Consider the following 19,250-nt stretch of genomic DNA (forward strand, 5'->3'; position numbering starts at 1 on the left):
TGAGCTTCTGCATATATCTCATATGTTATGCTCTCTTGTTGCGTGCAGATGTCGCTTCCAATTGGCTTGCTTGTTTCCCGTTTTCAGCACGGAAACATGTGTATGATGTTTTCTTTGTTAATGGACTTGCCACCGAGGTTGTTCAGATTTTGGTCCCTTATCTACAGCGAAGTAGAAGTGGTGACCTTGATGTCAATGCTGTTCACTCCAATACTAAAAGGGATGGATTGAGAACTGAGGTCCAATTATTCTAGTCTGCCATCTGGTTTTTACTTTGTAGCGTCCAGAATTCATTGGTGGCTGATTTTCAATTCGTTGACATTTTTACCATTACCACAGGTTACCTGTGCTTTGCTTGCTTGAAAATTATGGGGTGCTCCAGATGGCTAGAGAATTTGGCGGCTCTTTCCAGTCTGAAGATTATACAAATGAAAATCTCAAGTACGTCAACTGTATCTAGAGTGGCACAGATTGTTGCATCTATACCTTACAAAGCACAATTGAGAGCCCCACTTCACTTTCATCATAGCATCCTTTAATCTCTTCTGCTGATAATTGAATTCATGAACTTGTGTATGCTTCTGCAAAGTGTATGCTAGATGATAGACATACTTAAATGTTCTGGAAATCTGACTTCAAAAATTAATGGAGGTAGAAATGTCATATACCTACTCAATTGAGATCAAACATTTTTATTACTATCTTCATATTGTTTATTATTGACAAAGTACTATAGTTTGATTTTCAAGCAAGTTACCGTTCAGCTTCTTTCCCTAGCAGAAGAAGGGAATATGGAGTTGTTAGATGAAGGAGCCTTCCGTAAAAGTGACATGCAGGGGACCTTACTGTTTGTTGGGGAAACATTTTCTCGTATATCTCGACTTGGATCTGTAGGTAAAACTGTCATAATTTTAGGCACTGCAACTAGAAATATAGTTTTAATGCAAGAAGAACTTATTCTTATTTATGTGCTTTCTCCTTTTGAAATCATTCTTCCTTCCAATAGTACATGTTTCCATTTAACAAAAGAGGAACCAGTTCTGTTCTCTTGCTAGTTCAGCATTAAACTGATTTATAGATTACTCGTGTAGGATGCTTTTATGTGACGAAAGTTTTTAATGCTCTTTAAACACAGATGTGCTTTTAAGTGAAATAATCCCAAGGATTCTTAGACATATCTGGTGTTTGTCATCGCCAACTATGGACTCACTAGGTTTAGATGTTCTGGAATCAGACCCGGGTTCTATATTTTGGTTGAATCTTATTCAAGCAATCAAAGATTCATATGCTGTGGAAAGAATGTCTGAGAAACTTTTACATCAGCTTGCAACTGAACAAGTGGGTGATATTGAAGCTTACTGGGTTCTTTGGCTATTATTTCTTCGGGTTTTTCAAATGCCAAATATCAGCGAGGTTAGTGAATTGCTCTCTCTCTCTCTCTCTCTCACACACACACACACACACACACAAACAACTTTGCAAATGATAGGTTCTGCAAAGTTGTGTCTGTGTGTGAGAGATTCTTATGGAAGAACACATTGTTTTTATTATTGTTTGATTTCAATTGATCAGTTTTCTGCTCTTCCAATTTTTTGATACTCAGCTTCCACTTTATCAGGTCCATGTTTACTGACAAGTTTTTAGTCTGGAAAGTATTTCCTGTTTGTTGCATTCGATGGATCCTTCAATTTTCCGTTCTTGAATGCGCACAAGATTCAAATTCACTTGCTAAAGGTCATAATACCCGCAATTTCTTAGACACTTTACAGAATCTGGTAGCGGTATGGTCCGAAAGGGAGTTCCCCAGTCGAGCAGCAAATATGTATCCTTCTTCATTCCTTCTCCTAGCATCTCAAAGTAGTCTACAATGCAATGATTCTTAATACCTTATCTTCACAACAGAAAATGTTGTAGGACAAGCTGGTATTTTGCAGAGCTAAAATAACCAGATTTGTGCCTGAAGATGCATGGTTCTATGCAGCCGTCCTTCAAAGCAAATGAAGAAAAAGCCAGAGTCAACTACTAATCTGTCCAGATCATGAAATGCAGCAGCCACTTTACATGTAAAACTTAATCAAAATTTAGATTAGCGTCTTCAATTTTAAAACTATCATGAAAGATGGAATATGATAGCCTAAGCAAACTGTGTAACATTGTTCCTTTACAGTTTGTTTCAACATCTATATCAATAAATAAGCAAAACTGTATTTCCAGTCCATTTGCTTTTTAAAGTTATGTTTTACGATACCATGAGGGAATCCTGTAACTACATAGATCATGAATTTTGATACCTCAGAGTACAATCCATTGAGCTCTTTTAGGTCTCAATGGTTTAGTTGCAATGCTGCATAGAAAATTGGAGGTACATTCTAATTCATGGTTTTGTAATAACCATCTTACAGTGAAAGTTTATAGGAATTGAAGTTGATGGTTCCATATGGTTTTGTAATAACCATCGGTCAGGATTCTTTTTCTCATCGGTTTTTGGCCGATGTCTGAGGGCATAATTCTAGTAGTGGTCCGGGAAGACAGGAAATGGAGGTGTTAAGAAATGCAATTGCACAAAGTCTACTGAATGCATCTACTAGTTCCATTTAGTTGCAAATTTCAAGTGACTTTAATTTATTTTGTGTAATGGTTCCCGTTGAACTATGGTCGGGAAATTAATCCAAATATTCTATATTTATTTTGTGTAATAGTAAAACATAATATGCATATTGAAGGGTTTAATTTATTCGGTCCAACCAAGGGTAGAAAAATAATACATGAGAAATTTTTTCGTTTGGTATGGTTACATAATTAAAAAACAAAATTATGTATTTTAGTAGCATATCTTACTATGTATGCCCATTTTGGTAATTATACACAGCCAAAACACTTTTGCCTTGCAACTTACCAAACACTTAGAAATTGCTTTTCGTTCTCACAGCACTTTTCAAAACAGTTTACCAAACACCTCAGCTGCTTCTTCTCACAGCAAGTTCGGAAGTGCTTCCTCTCACAGCAAGTTTAAAAGTGCTTCCTCTCACAGTACATCAATCTCAAACTAAGCCTAAGTAAAAAAGGTATTTACGAAATAAGAATCGAGAATAAATGTTTCTCCTAATGAATATACATTTATAGTCAAATCATTTTTTTTCTTTGTGTGATGCATTGCACTAGGACATTACTGTGTTCTAATAAAGGGAGTCGATCTTTTCATGAGGACCTTGTCTAATTATAGAACATAAATTAAGGAAGTCAAGGGCAAGTAGGCGTCTCTCCAAATGTCAGTGAGCAAGGCAGGGTCGAGAAAATTAGGTTTTGTGAAGGGGCATGTATTAACATCAACAGATCAAACACATCCGGTGCAAGGGATGGGAACAAAATGTTGCATATAGTGATTATGAGCTGAAGTCCTAGCCTTGGCGAAATGCATCAGCCAATTGCGAGAAATCAATATTTTTACTTGTAATATGCTACTGTTGCTGATTAAGGTTTAATAGGGTAACTCATCCTTGAAAATACAACCATCCATCATCCTAAATTCCTAACCACAGATAGACAAATAAACAAACAGCAAAACAAAACGTGTGAAGTCTGGAATGCAATTTGAAAATCACCAGCTCAAGGATAGCTCTCATGCCCTGCAAAGTAAAAGAAAAAAGATATATCAAACAATCAGCGATTGGAACTTTCTCCCCCTCCATGTCAATAGCTTTCATTTATAACATCTAGTTCTACATGAAAGTAAATCGTCACTAAATTCGACTTTTATGATGAAGTTAGAATAGTTCTAGTTGTTATTGCTTTTGATTCCATTTTATTTCTAACACGAAACCATATTAACTAACCCGAGTGTTGCAACAATGCATTTTTTGGTATACAAGGGATGCCCTAAGTGGTTCAGTAATATCACCTCACAGCTGGTTGAGCCTTCTCTTCTTCGGTGATGACAAGCTTGCCTTCTGTAAACTCACAAGCTGGAATGGGAATGCCAAGCTGCTTCTGCAGTTTCCTCACAACGAAAACTTCTGATTCTTCGCACATTGTTACCACAGTGCCCTTCCTGCCAAGACGACCAGTCCGACCAGCTCGATGTGCATAATGAATCGTGTCAGTGGGTAAGTCCAGATTGACAACAAGATCACATTCTGCCACATCCAATCCCCTTGCTGAAAGTTCATTTGTCACCAGAATTCTCACCTCCCCCTTTTTGAATTTTTTCATAGTTGTTGCCCTACCAAGTTTACCAAGATCCCCATGTAGCTCTGACGCCGTCATTCCACGGGCCTCCAGCTTGAAGACGGTATCTTTTAGCTGCCGAGTGTGGTTCATGAAGGCTATGACAGATTTGGCATCCAGAGCATGAACACATCTTCTCAATGCATCAACCTTGTGTTGTAACTTTGTTACACAGTAGTAGTGTTTAAGAGATGGAGGTAGGCTTTCTATTGCAGAATGACCCTGCAAATTTGAGTTTGAGTTTGTACTGGTTGAATGTCCTGACAATGTAGTGGGTCCAGAGGGTGAGATGGAATCAAGGGGAATGACATTTTTGGCTTGGACCAGAAGTGGATCGCGCCCCCAGCTACTGGCTGCCCTTATCACTGAAAATGGTACTGTTGCTGAAACCAAAATAGTCTGACGCTCAGCTCGCTTGGCAAGTGAGCCTTTTGGTCCATGTGACTCTGCACTGGACTTCCTCCCTACATGTTCCAATATCCGGTGCATGTCCTCCCGAAAATTAAAAGAAAGCAGTTGATCAACCTCATCTAAGACCAAGAAACGGCAGCCGTGGGTGTGAAGCTTCCCAGCTGCACTAATCTCTGCAATCCTGCCTGGTGTCCCAACAACAATGGCAGGCTTATTCTTCTTAAGTGCTTCTTCTTGTCTTGATCGATTTGCACCCCCTACAAGCTGCTGAACCATTTTCTTGTTTGCAGGTCCTAATATCTTTTCGAACTCCCTTACAATCTGCATGCCCAGCTCCCTGGAAGGAGCCACAATAACTGCTTCTATGTCTGTTCTCTTCCCATATTCACCATCACCATCAGATGTTTTCTCCTTTAGGGGGCCTACTTCAGAGAGGATAGGAAGAAGATAAGCTAATGTTTTTCCCGAACCCGTGTAAGACTGAATCACAACATCATGATCTTTGAGAATCGTTGGAATTGCGGTGGACTGAACATCGGTTGGAGTCCTGAAGCCTTGACTCTCTAACCTCTCTATCAACAAAGGAGGGAGACCAAGCTCAGAAAATGATTTCGCATTAAAGAGAGTTGACTCTATTTCAAGAGAGCTGTGTGCCCCAGCTGCCTTGATTACATTGCTTCTAACCACCTTGGCCTTACTTTTGGGAACCCCTTTCAAAGAACTCAACCGCGTAACTTCATTGGTTTCCTTTTTATCTACTGATTCAATATCACTTTTGAAGCCAAGGCTTCCAAGACTCAGACTACATACACTTCTGCCGAACCACGCATTCCTAGACACATTTGAAAACTTGTGGAAGGACAGAGACTCTCCGAAAATTAGCAACCTTGACGAGATTAATGCTGGCATCTTTAGTAGGTTCAGAGTTTCAACCAGTAATTACCCAATTACATAACCATATAATGGAACTTAGAAACTAACTTTGCACTGACGCTGCACATTAAGATATAAGAAGAAAGAAGAATTACATTATAAGGGTCGAAACCAAATGGGTATCTGTAACTTGTACATATGCAAGAACCCAATAACTCAGAATGCAGAATCCCATCAACTTAGTGAAATTATTTTGCAATACCATTCAAGAAAGTTGGTTGAGGCATTTTATCAAACACCATTAGACATATGAGCAGCAAGCATTTTGCTTTTCTTATTTCCCACACAATTTTCAATGGTATCAATCACTTACCTTTATAATTTATATAAGTATCACTAGGTTTGCCAATTGCTCTCATAAACCCAACAGTGTTAGTAAGTAAAGGTTTAAGCTTGACAGAAGAAATCAAAACTAAAGCGCAGAGCAGCAAAGGGCACACTAAGAGAGAGAGAGAGAGAGAGTGTACCTGAGAGTGACAGTTGGGGATAGCACGGCTTCGAGTTTGAATATGAGAGGAAGAGATTTGAGGTTTCAACGTTCAATTACTGGTTTATTATCTGATGAGGAAACGCTAAATATGAGCCTATGAGGGCTTTTGCCGCCTCTGGTTATATCCATCCTCCATGCTTTTGCTATTTGGTCCCCGTCGTTTTCCCTTTTCTCATGAAATGCCCTACCTCGTTTGTGCTTTCTATATTTTATAGCTACACTTCTGGTCAAAAATGATTATATAAGGAATAGTTATTTGAAAACAAATTGATACAACAAGATAAATGACATCAAATATAACCTTAGCCGATTTTTTTTTTGCTAAACATGTTTCTGCCTCTCGAAAGAGAGCTCTCTCCTCCGCCTCCTCTCTACGCTGGCGGAGGCCGTGTACTTTCTATCTAGAAGGATGGCTTTGTCTCCTTCTATGGTCCAAACTGTGGTGGTGAAGATGGGCCTCTCTGTCGAAACCTCTGCCTAAATTTCTCTCTCAAGCTTCTGATGGCAAAAGTGATGGTGATCTGGTGTTTGACTGGCTCTACAGAGATGTGCTCGTGGGTGAAGCGAATGGCGGTGCTTGGTGTCTGCAGCCGTCCTGGGCTGTAACTTCTAGATCGCGTTGGACTTGTAAATGGACCAGATTTTGATCGGGACCCTCTCCAGATCCGTGGCTATTGGACGAGTTTGGATTGAAAATTTTGATCGGTTAATAATCCGAATCCGTTAACTCGTTTATTTAACGGATCAAATACGGATTTAGGTCGATCCGATCCGTTTTCATAATAATAAAATATTATTTTATTATTAATACATTATTATTTTTTGAAAAATATATAATATAAAATATTGAGAATATCTTAATACAATTTTTTTGCAAAAACCTAAGGGACGATCTTCGTAAACAGAGTCCATCAGTCTATCACCCAAGAAGCATTATTGATAAAGGCTTTGTTTAGTTTACCAAAAAGCTAAGAAGGTTGCAGAAGCATAATTAATCTCATACACATCTCCTAACGTCTCTCTTAATTTATCGGGTGTAGGAAATATTTCGAAAATGTAATTCTACTTTCAGTGATACTCTTCATGTTGTTTTAATATTTTATTAATATTTTATGAGATATCATGATATAAATTTAATATTACTATTTAAAATTTAAAAATATTTAAAATTATAAACGGATCGGATTAGCGGATCGAGTATTCATTAATTTGATGGATACGGATTTGGATTGAGCTATCAACGATCTGCCGAGTTAACGGAGCAGGTTCGAGTTGAATTTTTTTATTAATAAAAAGATTTGGATTTAGGCCGATCCACTCCAATCCGATTCATTTACAGGTCTATAACTGCAATAGAAGTCACCTATTAATTACTTCCTTTGTTGAATTTGATCTTGCAATGAAGTTTGATTGCTATTAAACCAAACATAATTCATTACTCAATTCTTTATGGAATCATCAATCATTATCAAGGCATTAAAATTTTCATATTTGTGATAATTTTGTTCTTTATTCTTATTGATATTGGGTTCATTTATAAAAAAATTCAAAATCGTTGAGCTGAAAATTAGATCTCTATAATTAATTAGTTTTTCAAATAAAAAATATTAATTTCACCCATAAAATTTTATATTCATAAATTTTATTGGGCAAATTACTGGTCACACCCTCCTCTTTTTCGGATTCGACAGTTCAGTCCCTCGTATCTTAATTTTGACAAGTAACTCCTCAAACATTCAAATTTCACACAATTTGGTCCAAAATGACCATTTTACCCCTCACTTCCTTTTTTTTTTTTAATTTCTTCTCTCTTTTTTCTTTTGTTATTTTTTCTGCTCCCCTCTCACACTCTCTCTCTCGGCTCAGAAAGAGGCTGATCATCATGAACCATAGTCCTGAGCAGAGTCCTCGCAGGCAAGGCCGAAAGCTCCCTGTGTGTAAGCCTCTGAGGCACAATGTGAAACCTCACAATCTTCTCAAGCAAAGCCCGAGGATGATGATGAGCTCCAAGCTCCAATCTTGGTGGCACAAAAATCGTCACAGAGCTTACATTTCTCTCATCTTCAAGAATCCCATCAAGAACAGAATGCAACCCAATTGCAAACGGCACAAACCCCTTTGAGCTCAGCAACCGAACAATTCGACCACATTCCACATTGCTCTTCTTCTTCTTCAATCCACCAGAACCAGAAACAACACTCAAATTGGAGTCGCACATAGGCGCGTGAATGACGTCATAATTGGGATCCACAACCGCGAAGGGGCCAAGAACGCCGTGAATCGAAACGGATCCTTCCACAAACAGATTCGGGTGCGAGACCCAAACCCAGTTGATCTGGACCATCCGATTCTTCCGATCAATTCTCGTGATCGCGAGGCTCTTTTTCTGGTACAGAGTCAGCAAGCAAGAACCTTGAGGCTTCTCCATCAGGTCTTCGATCGAAACCCTAACTGGAGAGGTGTGGTATTTAAGGAGGTCTCTGAGGAGGTGAGGAGGGAGAGAGGCGTTGGAGATGTGGGAGTTGGCGATTGCGAAGATGGTGGAGTTCGGCGAGGAGCGGAAGAGCTCCGGCGAGATTTGGAGGAGTGCCGCCATGACGGTGAAGCCAGAGGCCCGGAGAGTTCTTGAGGCGCTGAGAGAGATGACGTGGCTGATGGGTGTGGCAGATTTAGGGGTTTGGGTAGTGGGGTCGGAGCGGAGGGTCATAGAGATTACGATGGCGGCGAGGATGACGGCCATGGTGGAGTAGAGTATGGGGTGTCAGCGAGTGCAGTAGGAAGAAGAAGAAGACGTCTTTCTGAGCCGAGAGAGAGAGTGTGAGAGGGGAGCAGAAAAAATAACAAAAGAAAAAAGAGAGAAGAAATTAAAAAAAAAAAGGAAGTGAGGGGTAAAATGGTCATTTTGGACCAAATTGTGTGAAATTTGAATGTTTGAGGAGTTACTTGTCAAAATTAAGATACGAGGGACTGAACTGTCGAATCCGAAAAAGATGAGGGTGTGACCAGTAATTTAATTTTATTTCTCGAACCCCTCCCAAACTTCAAATTCAGGTTTCGCCCCTGAATGTAATACATGAGTAGTCATCTTTACGTGTTATGTTTATTATTTATCCGTTTCAAATTTCTCTTCTAGCTATTGTTCTTTCCAACAACTTTGTACCATAAAGCGAGAAAAAAAAATTGAAATTTCCCTATCACTAGATTTCTCATCAATCGAATTTGAAGGTGCTATACTCCATTGACATTTTGGATTTTTAGGCTTAATTTGCTGAAGTGAGGATGTTGAAATTTATTTTTTTCTCCCTTTTAATTTCTTCTATTCTAAGATGATAGAGTGACAAATGGCTTCACCTTGCTTGATTGCTCTTACCCTAAATTTGATAGATTTTGGATGATGAAAGTCAATGCATACATGAGAGAAATGAATAAGGACCTCAATTGCATAAAGATAAACTAATTATAAGAATGATGTTGACAACAAGATGCTTCTAGAGAATTTGGTTTTGGTTTGCTTCTAGACCCTATTATCTACATATTTTCCAGCAGATGATTCTGTACGCAAGTATACCATTTTTTCCTTTTTATAAAATAGGGTCTTAATCTCGTAGACTTTGTGATATTTCTGTTAAAATAATTTATTCTGCTATGTATTCTTGTCCCAATTTTTTTTTTTTTGACTACTAATTTTGTGGTAAATGGTTTCAAATGCTAACCTCATGCATATAAATATACTTATAATCATTCATTCCTACATTCCAACCGTCCATAAATATCTATATATATATATATATATATATATATATCAATATCATGCACATCGCAATCTTAACGTACTGTTGCTATATAACCCTTTTGTATTTTTCCTTTTGACTTTATTTCTATATTTATATTTTCTTGGCACTTGCCACTATTCTTTTCATTTTAGCCATCATTCTGTCCAGTCATCTGGAGATATTTTCTCTGAGCTATATTAAAATAGATAGAGATGTATTAGAGTTTTTGGCGAAAAAATACACTTTTTAATCTCATGTGTCTCAAATCGAAGAGATGTGATAGGGTCTTACCCCAAATCAAATGATTAGATAAGAGAGAAAAGGAAATAAAATGGGAAGGAAAGAAAATGGCAATTTCATTCATTACTGCTCAAACCCTAACAATGACTCTTTATACAACTAGTAGATGTCTGGATGATTAACTCTGTCGATCATCCAAGTCATAGCTTAACAAAACCCTAACACAAAATTAGTTACATGAATGCAGATTAATTACTCGCTAATGAACCCTGTCCACGTGCACGTCATGCGGACGACTTAAAAGATAGCTGCTCCCCCAGCTAACTAATCTAAACGGTGAGTTTCACTAGATTCCTGGTTTCAATAGGATACGTTTCCCAGTGACTCATAACATTGCAGCCCTCTCCAATAAAAACTTGTCCTCAAGTTTTGAGCTCTCAAAATTGGAAATTAGGATACCTTTGTAGAATCTCATGAGCAAATTCCCAAGTGGCCTCTTCAGGTGAAGTGCCAAACCAGTGAATGAGCCACTGTGTAGCTTCTTCTCCTTTTCTTTTCACCATTCTGGTTTGTAGAACCTTCTCAAGAGTCCACCTAGAAGTTGAGGTATCTTTCACATTGAGGAGATGGGGCTCAACAAGTAATGAACTGCCCACTTTCTTCTTAAGCAAAGATACGTGGAAGACATTATGCATCTTAGCTGAGTCCGATAACTGTAACTTGTAGGCCACGGTCCCTATTCTTGTAGTGATTTGAAACGGGCCATAGAACTTGGCAGCCAGTTTATGAAAAGCACTACCATTAACAGATTGTCTCTGCAGTTTGAGATAAACCCAATCTCCCACCTGGAATTCTCTCTCTGTATGTTTCTTATCATAGTAGCCTTTCATTCTATTTTGAGCCTGTAGGAGGTTTCTCTTGATGGTTTCCAACATTTCATCTCTTTCTTTCAATTGAGCATCCACCTCAGCCACTGAAGTGGAACCAGAATTGTAAAGTGTTATGATAGGAGGATCATAGCCATATAAAGCCTTGAAGGGTGTCATTTTGAGAGATGAGTGGTGTGCCGTGTTGTACCACCACTCTGCCCATGGAAGTGCCTGAACCCAAATGTGTGGTTTGTCACCTGCAACACAGTGCATATATTGCTCCAAGCTCATGTTCAGATTTTCGGTTTGCCTATCAGTCAGGGGATGATAGGCTGCAGATTTGCTAAGCTTGGTACCCTGCAGATTGAAGACGGCATCCCAAAATAAACTTAAGAAAATGGGATCTCTGTCAGAAATGATGGATTTCGGCATACCATAGTCTAAAGACTTCCTGGACAAACACTTGAGCTAGTGTGGCAGATGTGTAAGGGTGCTTTAATGGAATGAAATTAGCAAACTTTGTGAGTTTATCAATGACCACCCAAATGACTGAGTTGCCATCTGACTTGGGTAGCCCCTCTATAAAATCTATAGAAATGACACTCCAAGCTTTATCTGGTATAGCTAAAGACTGCAATAATCCTGGAGGTAGGAGAGTCTCATACTAATTTCTTTGACAAACCTCACAAGCTGCAACAAATCTATTCATATCCTTTTGCATTCCTGGCCAAGCAAAGTTTCTTTTTAACCTTTCATATGTTCTTGAGCTGCCTGCATGACTCCTACTAATGCCATCATGGAATTCAGCCATCACCTTTTGTCTCCAACTATCAAAATTAGGGACAAAAACTCTACCTTTGTAGAGGAGTTGAGAGTTTGACATGGAATAGTGTTTGCAACTATTAGGGTCAGACTGCAATGATTGTATAATATTCTCGGATGTTGTGGGATATGCACTGCAAGCTTTCTGAATTTCTTCTACATAGGTATGAACTGGTGTGGACACCCCCAGAGTAGCTAGTGTACCTTCTCTAGACAGTGCATCCGGAGCTACATTACTCTTACCAACCTTGTATAGAATGGAGTAGTCATATCCCATGAGTTTGAGTAACCATTTCTGCTGTGCAGGAGTTGTGATTCTCTGTCCAAAATGCTCAATGGTTTTATGGTCTATGTATATTTTGAAATGGTGGCCTAACAAATATAGCCTCTAGTGTTAGACAGCTGATACTACTGCCAGCATATCCTTATCATAAACTGATAAGGCCAGATGTCTTTGTGTTAAGGCCTTGCTCATGTAAGCGATAAGATGTCCCTCTTGGGAAAGTTCCGCTTCAATTCCCAAATCTGATGCATCACACTCAATCACAAACTCCTTTGAAAAATTAGGTATAGCTAGCATAGGTGTGGACGTTAGAGCTTGTTTTAAAACCTCAAATGCTTTGACAGCTTCTGAATTCCAGTGGAAGCTATCTTTCTTAAGCATTTTCGTGAGTGGTTTGGCAATTATGCCAAAAACCTTAACATAATTTCTATAGTATCCTGCAAGGCCTAGGAAACCTCTTATTTGCTTCAATATTTTTGGTTGCGGCCAATTCTTAATACATTCTATCTTGGTTGGATCCACAGCTACACCTGAGGCATTTATCACATGTCCTAGATACTCAACTTGAGTCATGCCAAAATTGCACTTGCTTTCCTTAACAGTTAAGGAATGTTGTTGCAACCTCTGAAATACCAATTCCAAATTATGCAAATGAGACTCTAAGATATCACTGTAGATCAAAATGTCATCAAAGAAGACTAGAACAAACTTTCGGAGGTAGTCTTTAAGGACCTCATTCATCATTGCTTGAAATGTAGATGGGGCATTAGTCAGCCCAAAGGGCATGACCAAAAACTCATAATGCCCTGAGTGAATTCTGAAGGCAGTCTTGTTAATGTCATTAGCAGCCATCCTAATTTGATGGTATCCTGACCTTAAATCCAACTTAGTGAATATTATAGCTCCATGCACCTCATCTAATAACTCATCCACCACTGGTATGGGGTACTTATTCTTCACGGTTATTACATTCAAGGACCTGTAATCAATACATAACCTCCATGTGCCATCTGTCTTCTTAACTAGAATCACTGGTGAAGAGAAAGGGCTTACACTCGGCCTGATAATTCCACTCTCAAGCAACTCCTGAACTATCTTTTCTATTTCAGTTTTCTGAAAATGTGGGTATCTGTATGGTCTCTATGTTTGGGAGGAGTTCAATATGATGGTCTTGGGGTCTGGCAGGAAGTAAGGTTCTTGGCTGGTCAAAAACTGTAGCATATTTCTGGATAAGATTTTGTATCTCAGGATAGATGTTAGGAGCTGACTGTGAAGGTTTCATTGAACTCAGTTGAACTAGCACTGCTTCTTTTTCCTTCTTCAAGAGTTTGGTCATTACCTTGGAGCTTACCCTAGCAGATTTGAGTTTGGTTTCTCCTTGTAAGGTATACTTATGTCCCTCAACATGGAATTTCATAATCATGGTGTCAAAATTCCATAGAATATCGCCTAATTAAGGACCTCAACCAAACTGCACCTAATACTAACCCACAACCTGAAATAGGTAATACATAGAAATCAGCAACAAAAGTAAATTGTTGTAAGCACAATTCAACTCTAACCTTCCATGTGGTTTGCATCACTGTTTCACTAGCAAGCCTTACTCTCAAGGGCTTGATAGGCTTCACTAAGTGTTGAGAACGAGAAAGAGCTGCAGGGTGGATAAAGTTGTGGAATGCACCTGAGTTAATGACTACATGACCCCTTTTTTGATTGATGATGCCTTTGAGTTGCATAGTGCGTGGAAGTCTTGGAACCATCTCCCATGGCCTACAACTCAATATCTTGATTTTCAGTTTCATCTATCTGAAGTTGGACTCTTCCACTCCTTCAAGTAATGGAGGTTCAGCAGTAGCCACATCAATCTCTTCCTAGACTACCTCGATGACCATGAGTTGTCCTCTCCTACAACTATGCCCTGGCTTGAAAATTTCATCTAGCTTTTCTTTCTTAATACTCATCTTGAGTTAGCCTTCTATTTCCTCCCAAGTCTGCACCCCCAACAGGAGGCTGAGCAATTGGAGGTCTAATTGGAGGTGCTTGAGGTGGTGTATAGGCGCTCTAGCAGGTATATTGTGTAACCTATTTTGAATCGTTCTGTTGGGATAAGTCAATCTTGCTTGTTGTCTCAAGCTAAGCTCTCTTTGTTCATATATCTTAGCCAATTCACAGGCTTCATAGAGGGTCCTAGGCTTTTGAGCTTTGACATCGGCCTTAATACTATCCTTCAAACCACCAATGAAGCAAGATAGAAGTACATGTGGAGAAAAACTTGGAGATCTCCTGTGTAATCTAGTAAACTAATCCATGTATTGCTCAACAGTACAAGTCTGAGACATCCTAGCTAGTGAGACTTGATAATCCACAATATTATGACCACCAAACTCTCTCATCAAGAGATCTACAAGACCAAGCCATCTCTGTGGAAACTCATGCTTGAACATGAACCACCTAGCTGAAGCTTTTTTCAGTTAGGTGCATTGTTGCAATAGCCAACTTTCTCTCTTCTAGAATTTGGTAAAATTCAAAATTTTGTTCTGCCTTATTTAACCATTCCACTGAGTCCCCTCCATTGAATATACTGAATTCCAATTTCATCTGCTTCATGGTCAGGAGATTGGGGTCAAAGTTCCCAGTGGGTTGTTATGGATGTATGTACGGTTGAGGAATTGGGTGATAAGGATGTATGGTGTGAGTATAGTGTGGTCCAGGGTGTTAAGTAAACATAAGAGTAGGGGTCATGGTGGTGGAATAAAGTGGATGTGTCGTATATTGAAGGGGTAATGTATAAGTACTAAGCTGGGAAACCATTGGTGTTGAGATCAAATTGGGGCCAAGATAAGAGTGTGAAGTCTGAGGGAACATATGTACCCCCGATATCACAGTATGAGATCGAGTAAGGGCCAGAGTAACTCATGGTGAAAGGGTCACTGTGTTGTTGGCTGCTTGAGGCCAAGTAAGAGCCATTAGTCTGAATTGGCTAAGTTCCCAAAACAGTGTGCTAAAATAATGAGTAGAGGGTTGGCTCTCACTAACAGGGATTTTACTAGAGCTATAGTTCCTTTTATCCCCAATTTCAGCAGTTTGGACAGAAGACACATAGCACCAGAAGCATTAGTAATTAGAGCACATGAGGGATTGAGACTGATCCTAAAAGAAACCATATCATTACCCACACTTTGGGCTATAGTAGGTGCATTATCTAGCATGTCAAACTGAAGATTAGATGGTTGTGAACCCTTACCCCCAGATGTAGCACCTGAGGATGTCATAACACGAGTGGAAGATGCAGAATCCAGCTACGCTGCTAAAACCGGTGAAGGAGGTAAAGATCCAAACTTTAAGAGATAAGCATCTAATCTATCTTTGGCAGCTGTTGATGTGCCCTTCAAGGATCGAAGTTCCTTGAACATTTCTGTGCAAAATGAGTTTATAGCCTCCTGGTACACATTTATGGAGGTTGTAGCTCATCAAATTTAGCTACCGTGTGATCTTTGTGTATCTGCAACTCAAACTCAACATGAGAGAGCTCCCTCGAGCTTTGGGCCAGACCACCACCCCTGGCGCCTTTTTCTTTCACCATGGCTCTCGAGATCGAGAGCTCTGATACCACTTAATAAGGTCTTACCCTAAATCAAATGACTAGAGAAGAGAGAAAAGGAAATAAAATGGAAAAGAAAGAAAATGGTAATTTCATTCATTACTGCTCAAACCCTAACAACGACTATTTATACAACTAGTAGATGTTTGGATGATTGACACGTGTTGATCATCCAAGTCATAGCTTAACAAAATCCTAACACAAAATTAGTTACATGAATGCAAATTAATTACTCGCTAATGAACCCTGTCCACGTGCACATCATGCAGACAACTCAAAGATAGCTTCTCCCCCAGATAACTAATCTAAACGGTGAGTTTCACTCAATTCCTGGTTTCAATAGGATACATTTCCCAGTGACTCATAACAAGATGGCACCTAATCTAGCTCCAAATTCACATTAGCGCAATCATCGAGGTGGACGGTGAAGTTAATGGTGTGAAGATTTTCTTCAACCTCTCGTTGAGCTCTAATTGTGGTGCTCGATCACCTATGGTGTTCCGAACTTCCACCAAAGGAACAATAATTTTGCCAAAAAAAGAAAAAAGAACAATACGGCGGCTTTGGTGCCCCTTATTTGGAGGTATGTGTTCAAAATCCTAGAGGCATGTGCCAAGTGTTTTATATCATGTTATACCAATTCATCGGCTCCGCATTACCAACTTGCGACTGTTGACCCACCAAACTTGACCGCTGCAAAGATATGGCCATCCATAACCAACTAACCACTATATGAATCTTTGATTTGGCACTAGAATTTATAAATTTCTTCAACACTAGTAATGCAAGCAAGGGAGAGCTTCTAATGACGATCATATATTAAAATGAGGATTTTCTTGAGAGATCCACTTTTCGATCACATTTCCTCAAATCAACTGTTAGATGTTTAGATATTCATGTATAGATCATTTATGCAATTTTTCAATCAAAGTGAAAATCATTAAGGCATTCATAATTATGATTCATCATTATGAACATGAATAATTCAAATTTGACAGATTTGGTTCGTCCATCGATTTGATCTAGCTCGATACCTTAATCATTAGCAATTGGGAAGAAAATTTTCAGAAATGATCTACTCATGCATACATAAACATTTAACGGTTGATTTGCGGTAATGTAATCGAAAAGTGGATCTAATCCTCATTTTAGTAGTCTTTATTAAAAGCTCTCCCCTGCAAGCAATCCCCAAAATCGATCTTGAACTTGCCCATATCAAGAAGGGCTATATATGAAGAAAATAAGTGTAGAGAAAGAATGGGATAGAGAGAAACAAGAAATTTCCAAGATAATATAAACTTATTGATCACTAACTAAACCTTCAATGTCCGTCAGTGTTGTTCGAGATGGTGGTTGATGTCTCACTGTAGATATCTCTAGCCACAGTTGAATTAGGTTTGAGAGGTTCCAAGGCATTATATATATATATATATATATATATATATAATTCATTGACTTTTGGTTTCATATTTTCAATGTGTGCCTAATATTTTATCTAAAAATATTTTCAAATTAATTTTTTAACAAATTACATATAAGTTATTGACAAAAGATGATTTAACAAATACATCCTTTAAAGATTGAATTAAACATATAAGAACTAAGGCCCATTTTGAGATTGCTTCGCTTTTAGAAAAATCATCTTTTGTCTAAAATTTTATATTTTATTGTATTTGGTAAATAAATAAAAAAGCATATTTAATTGAAAATTACAGGTCACTGGCAGCAGATTTTATAAGCAACCTAAATGTTGCTTTTAGAAGCTGCTATCAATTAAAACAAGCTCTGAACTTGTTTTATGTACTGACAACACTTTTAGAAGTATTATTTACCAAACACGAACTTGATTTAATTCACAGCTGATTATTCTCACAACACAACAGCAACATTTTTTTTTAAAAAAAGTCACAACAATCCCAAATTAGTCCTAAATCTTACAAATAAGAACAATATGCTCTCCACTTACCACATGTCATGAGTTAATTTATTTTTTTACCCTTAACTACTTCTTTTTACTTCTAATATCTTTATAAGGACTAAATAAGGACATTCTGCTCTCCACTTGCTACATGTCACTAGTTAATTTACTTTTTTACCTTTAACTACTTCTTTTGACTTCAAATCCCTTTATGTTACTTTTTTTTTTCTGAGAATAATAACTTTATGTTTTTTTTTTCATGAGAATAATCCCTTTATGTTACTTTTCAAAAAAAAAATGTAGCCCTTCCTTTTACATGTTGTTGAGAGAGAGAATCTCAGAGTTCTTCATCAAACTTCTTTTTCTTCTTTATTGCTAAACGTGTCATTGGTTTAATGGCAGTTTCATTTGCAGTAGCAAGAGCAGTAGCAGTAGTAGTAGCCAAGGTTCTAAAAGATGCTAGGCTCTAGTCGGGCTGTGACCTGGAGAATAGCACCTATGGGACTATGCGGTTTTTTTTTTGGGTTAAATTTTCTTAGGTTAAGTGACTTGAAATAAGAAATTATGGAATTATCAAAAATAAAAAATAATGATGAAATGGCAGTTGCAATTTGAAACTAATTTAATATACTTGTCTCTCTCTTATTGTTTGATTGAACGATTGATCTTTGAGTTGAAGTAGCCATACAACTTGTGTAACATCCCGTATTTTCACTTACCCATTTACTAGTCATTTGGACGGTAAACGACAACTGCTCTTACTTTTTACCCTAATTCGGTATTTTAGTGGCCCTAAAAGTTGACTTTTTGTTCGGGTCAAAATTTGAGGAAAGGTTCTTCATGAAAGTTGTAGGGGACGTTAAACCGAGCGCGTGCATATGTGGTGCGTAAAAATCGGACTTAGTATGCCAGAGTTATGGCCAAAAATGTGAAGTTACTGTTCATGGTAATTTTTGATTAAAATAGAAATTTACCCAGGGTAGGTTTCCATTTCCGGAAACCCACCCTTCCTCTTCTCTCTCCTCTCCCCCGACCTCTCTCTTCTCCGGTTCGGCCATTTTTCTTCTCCCTTTCGATTTGCCACTTTCCGGCCACCAACCGGCGTGCCACCGGTCATCAGAGGAGCGCCTCCTCCCTCCGATCACCCTAGAAACCTTGGTTTTCGACGATTTGACCGGAAAAGCACGGATCGAAGCAAAATCCCCTCCGGCTGCAATTTGAGGTTTTTGCCAATTTCCGGCGGTTTCGGCCACCTCCGGTCCCCATCTCGCCGTCGAAGGTTCGGTTTTCATCACTGATCATTTCCCCTATGGCCTTGTATCACGATTTATTGTGTAGATGCCGAATCGACGAATTGAAATTCTAGGGTTCTTGAGGATTTCTGGGTTTTGTTCATTGATCGATTTCGGCCGTTTTTAATTGTTATTTGGGAATGTTGTAGTTGAGAAGTTGAATCAGTGTGTTGAGTAGGTGTCGCTGTCAAATTTTGGTGTCCATTGGAGTTGGTGGCAGTGGCGGCGCCGCCGCCACTGTGGGCGGCTGTATCGGCGGCTAGGGTAGCTTTTTAATTTCAATTTCTGGCTAGTTAAATTCTATAATTATCATAGAGCTTGTATGTGAAGTTTGGTGAATTTTGGAGGAGTTTGGAATTGTTTGTGAATTTCCGAAATTTGGAGTTTTGTGATT

The 19,250-nt window shown here is 38.6% G+C and overlaps 3 protein-coding genes across 3 annotated transcripts; 1 reads left to right on the top strand and 2 right to left on the bottom strand.

Annotated features, from left to right (window-relative positions):
- The first annotated feature begins 654 nt into the window (after window positions 1–654).
- LOC112169186 lies at window positions 655–1,822 on the top strand. The gene is made up of 3 exons (XM_024306169.2): window positions 655–894; window positions 1,136–1,413; window positions 1,619–1,822. Exons 1-3 carry the CDS (start codon window positions 792–794, stop codon window positions 1,631–1,633), a joined length of 396 nt encoding a protein of 131 aa, XP_024161937.1. The 5' UTR covers window positions 655–791; the 3' UTR covers window positions 1,634–1,822.
- Window positions 1,823–3,425: 1,603 nt separating this feature from the next.
- LOC112172631 (DEAD-box ATP-dependent RNA helicase 47B) lies at window positions 3,426–6,232 on the bottom strand. The gene is made up of 3 exons (XM_024310034.2): window positions 6,036–6,232; window positions 3,899–5,628; window positions 3,426–3,626 (listed from the first exon to the last, which is right to left on the bottom strand). The coding sequence occupies exons 2-3, from the start codon at window positions 5,542–5,544 to the stop codon at window positions 3,620–3,622; spliced, it is 1,653 nt and encodes a 550-aa protein (XP_024165802.1). The 5' UTR covers window positions 5,545–5,628; window positions 6,036–6,232; the 3' UTR covers window positions 3,426–3,619.
- A 1,669-nt stretch (window positions 6,233–7,901) lies between these two features.
- LOC112171339 (fasciclin-like arabinogalactan protein 21) lies at window positions 7,902–8,798 on the bottom strand. The gene has a single exon (XM_024308538.1). The coding sequence runs from the start codon at window positions 8,796–8,798 to the stop codon at window positions 7,902–7,904; it is 897 nt and encodes a 298-aa protein (XP_024164306.1).
- Window positions 8,799–19,250: the final 10,452 nt, after the last annotated feature.

The sequence above is a fragment of the Rosa chinensis genome, chromosome 6 (assembly GCF_002994745.2).
Source record: "Rosa chinensis cultivar Old Blush chromosome 6, RchiOBHm-V2, whole genome shotgun sequence".
NCBI lineage: Eukaryota > Viridiplantae > Streptophyta > Magnoliopsida > Rosales > Rosaceae > Rosa > Rosa chinensis.

What these genes read in the sequence shown, in the direction of transcription:
- LOC112169186 (XM_024306169.2), top strand. Translation starts at nt 792, where the DNA reads ATGGAGTTGTTAGATGAAGGAGCCTTCCGTAAAAGTGACATGCAGGGG. An exon ending in ATCTCGACTTGGATCTGTAG is followed by an intron (nt 895 to 1,135) that starts GTAAAACTGTCA and finishes CTTTAAACACAG; the next exon opens with ATGTGCTTTTAAGTGAAATA.
- LOC112172631 (XM_024310034.2), bottom strand. Translation starts at nt 5,544, where the DNA reads ATGCCAGCATTAATCTCGTCAAGGTTGCTAATTTTCGGAGAGTCTCTG.
- LOC112171339 (XM_024308538.1), bottom strand. Translation starts at nt 8,798, where the DNA reads ATGGCCGTCATCCTCGCCGCCATCGTAATCTCTATGACCCTCCGCTCC.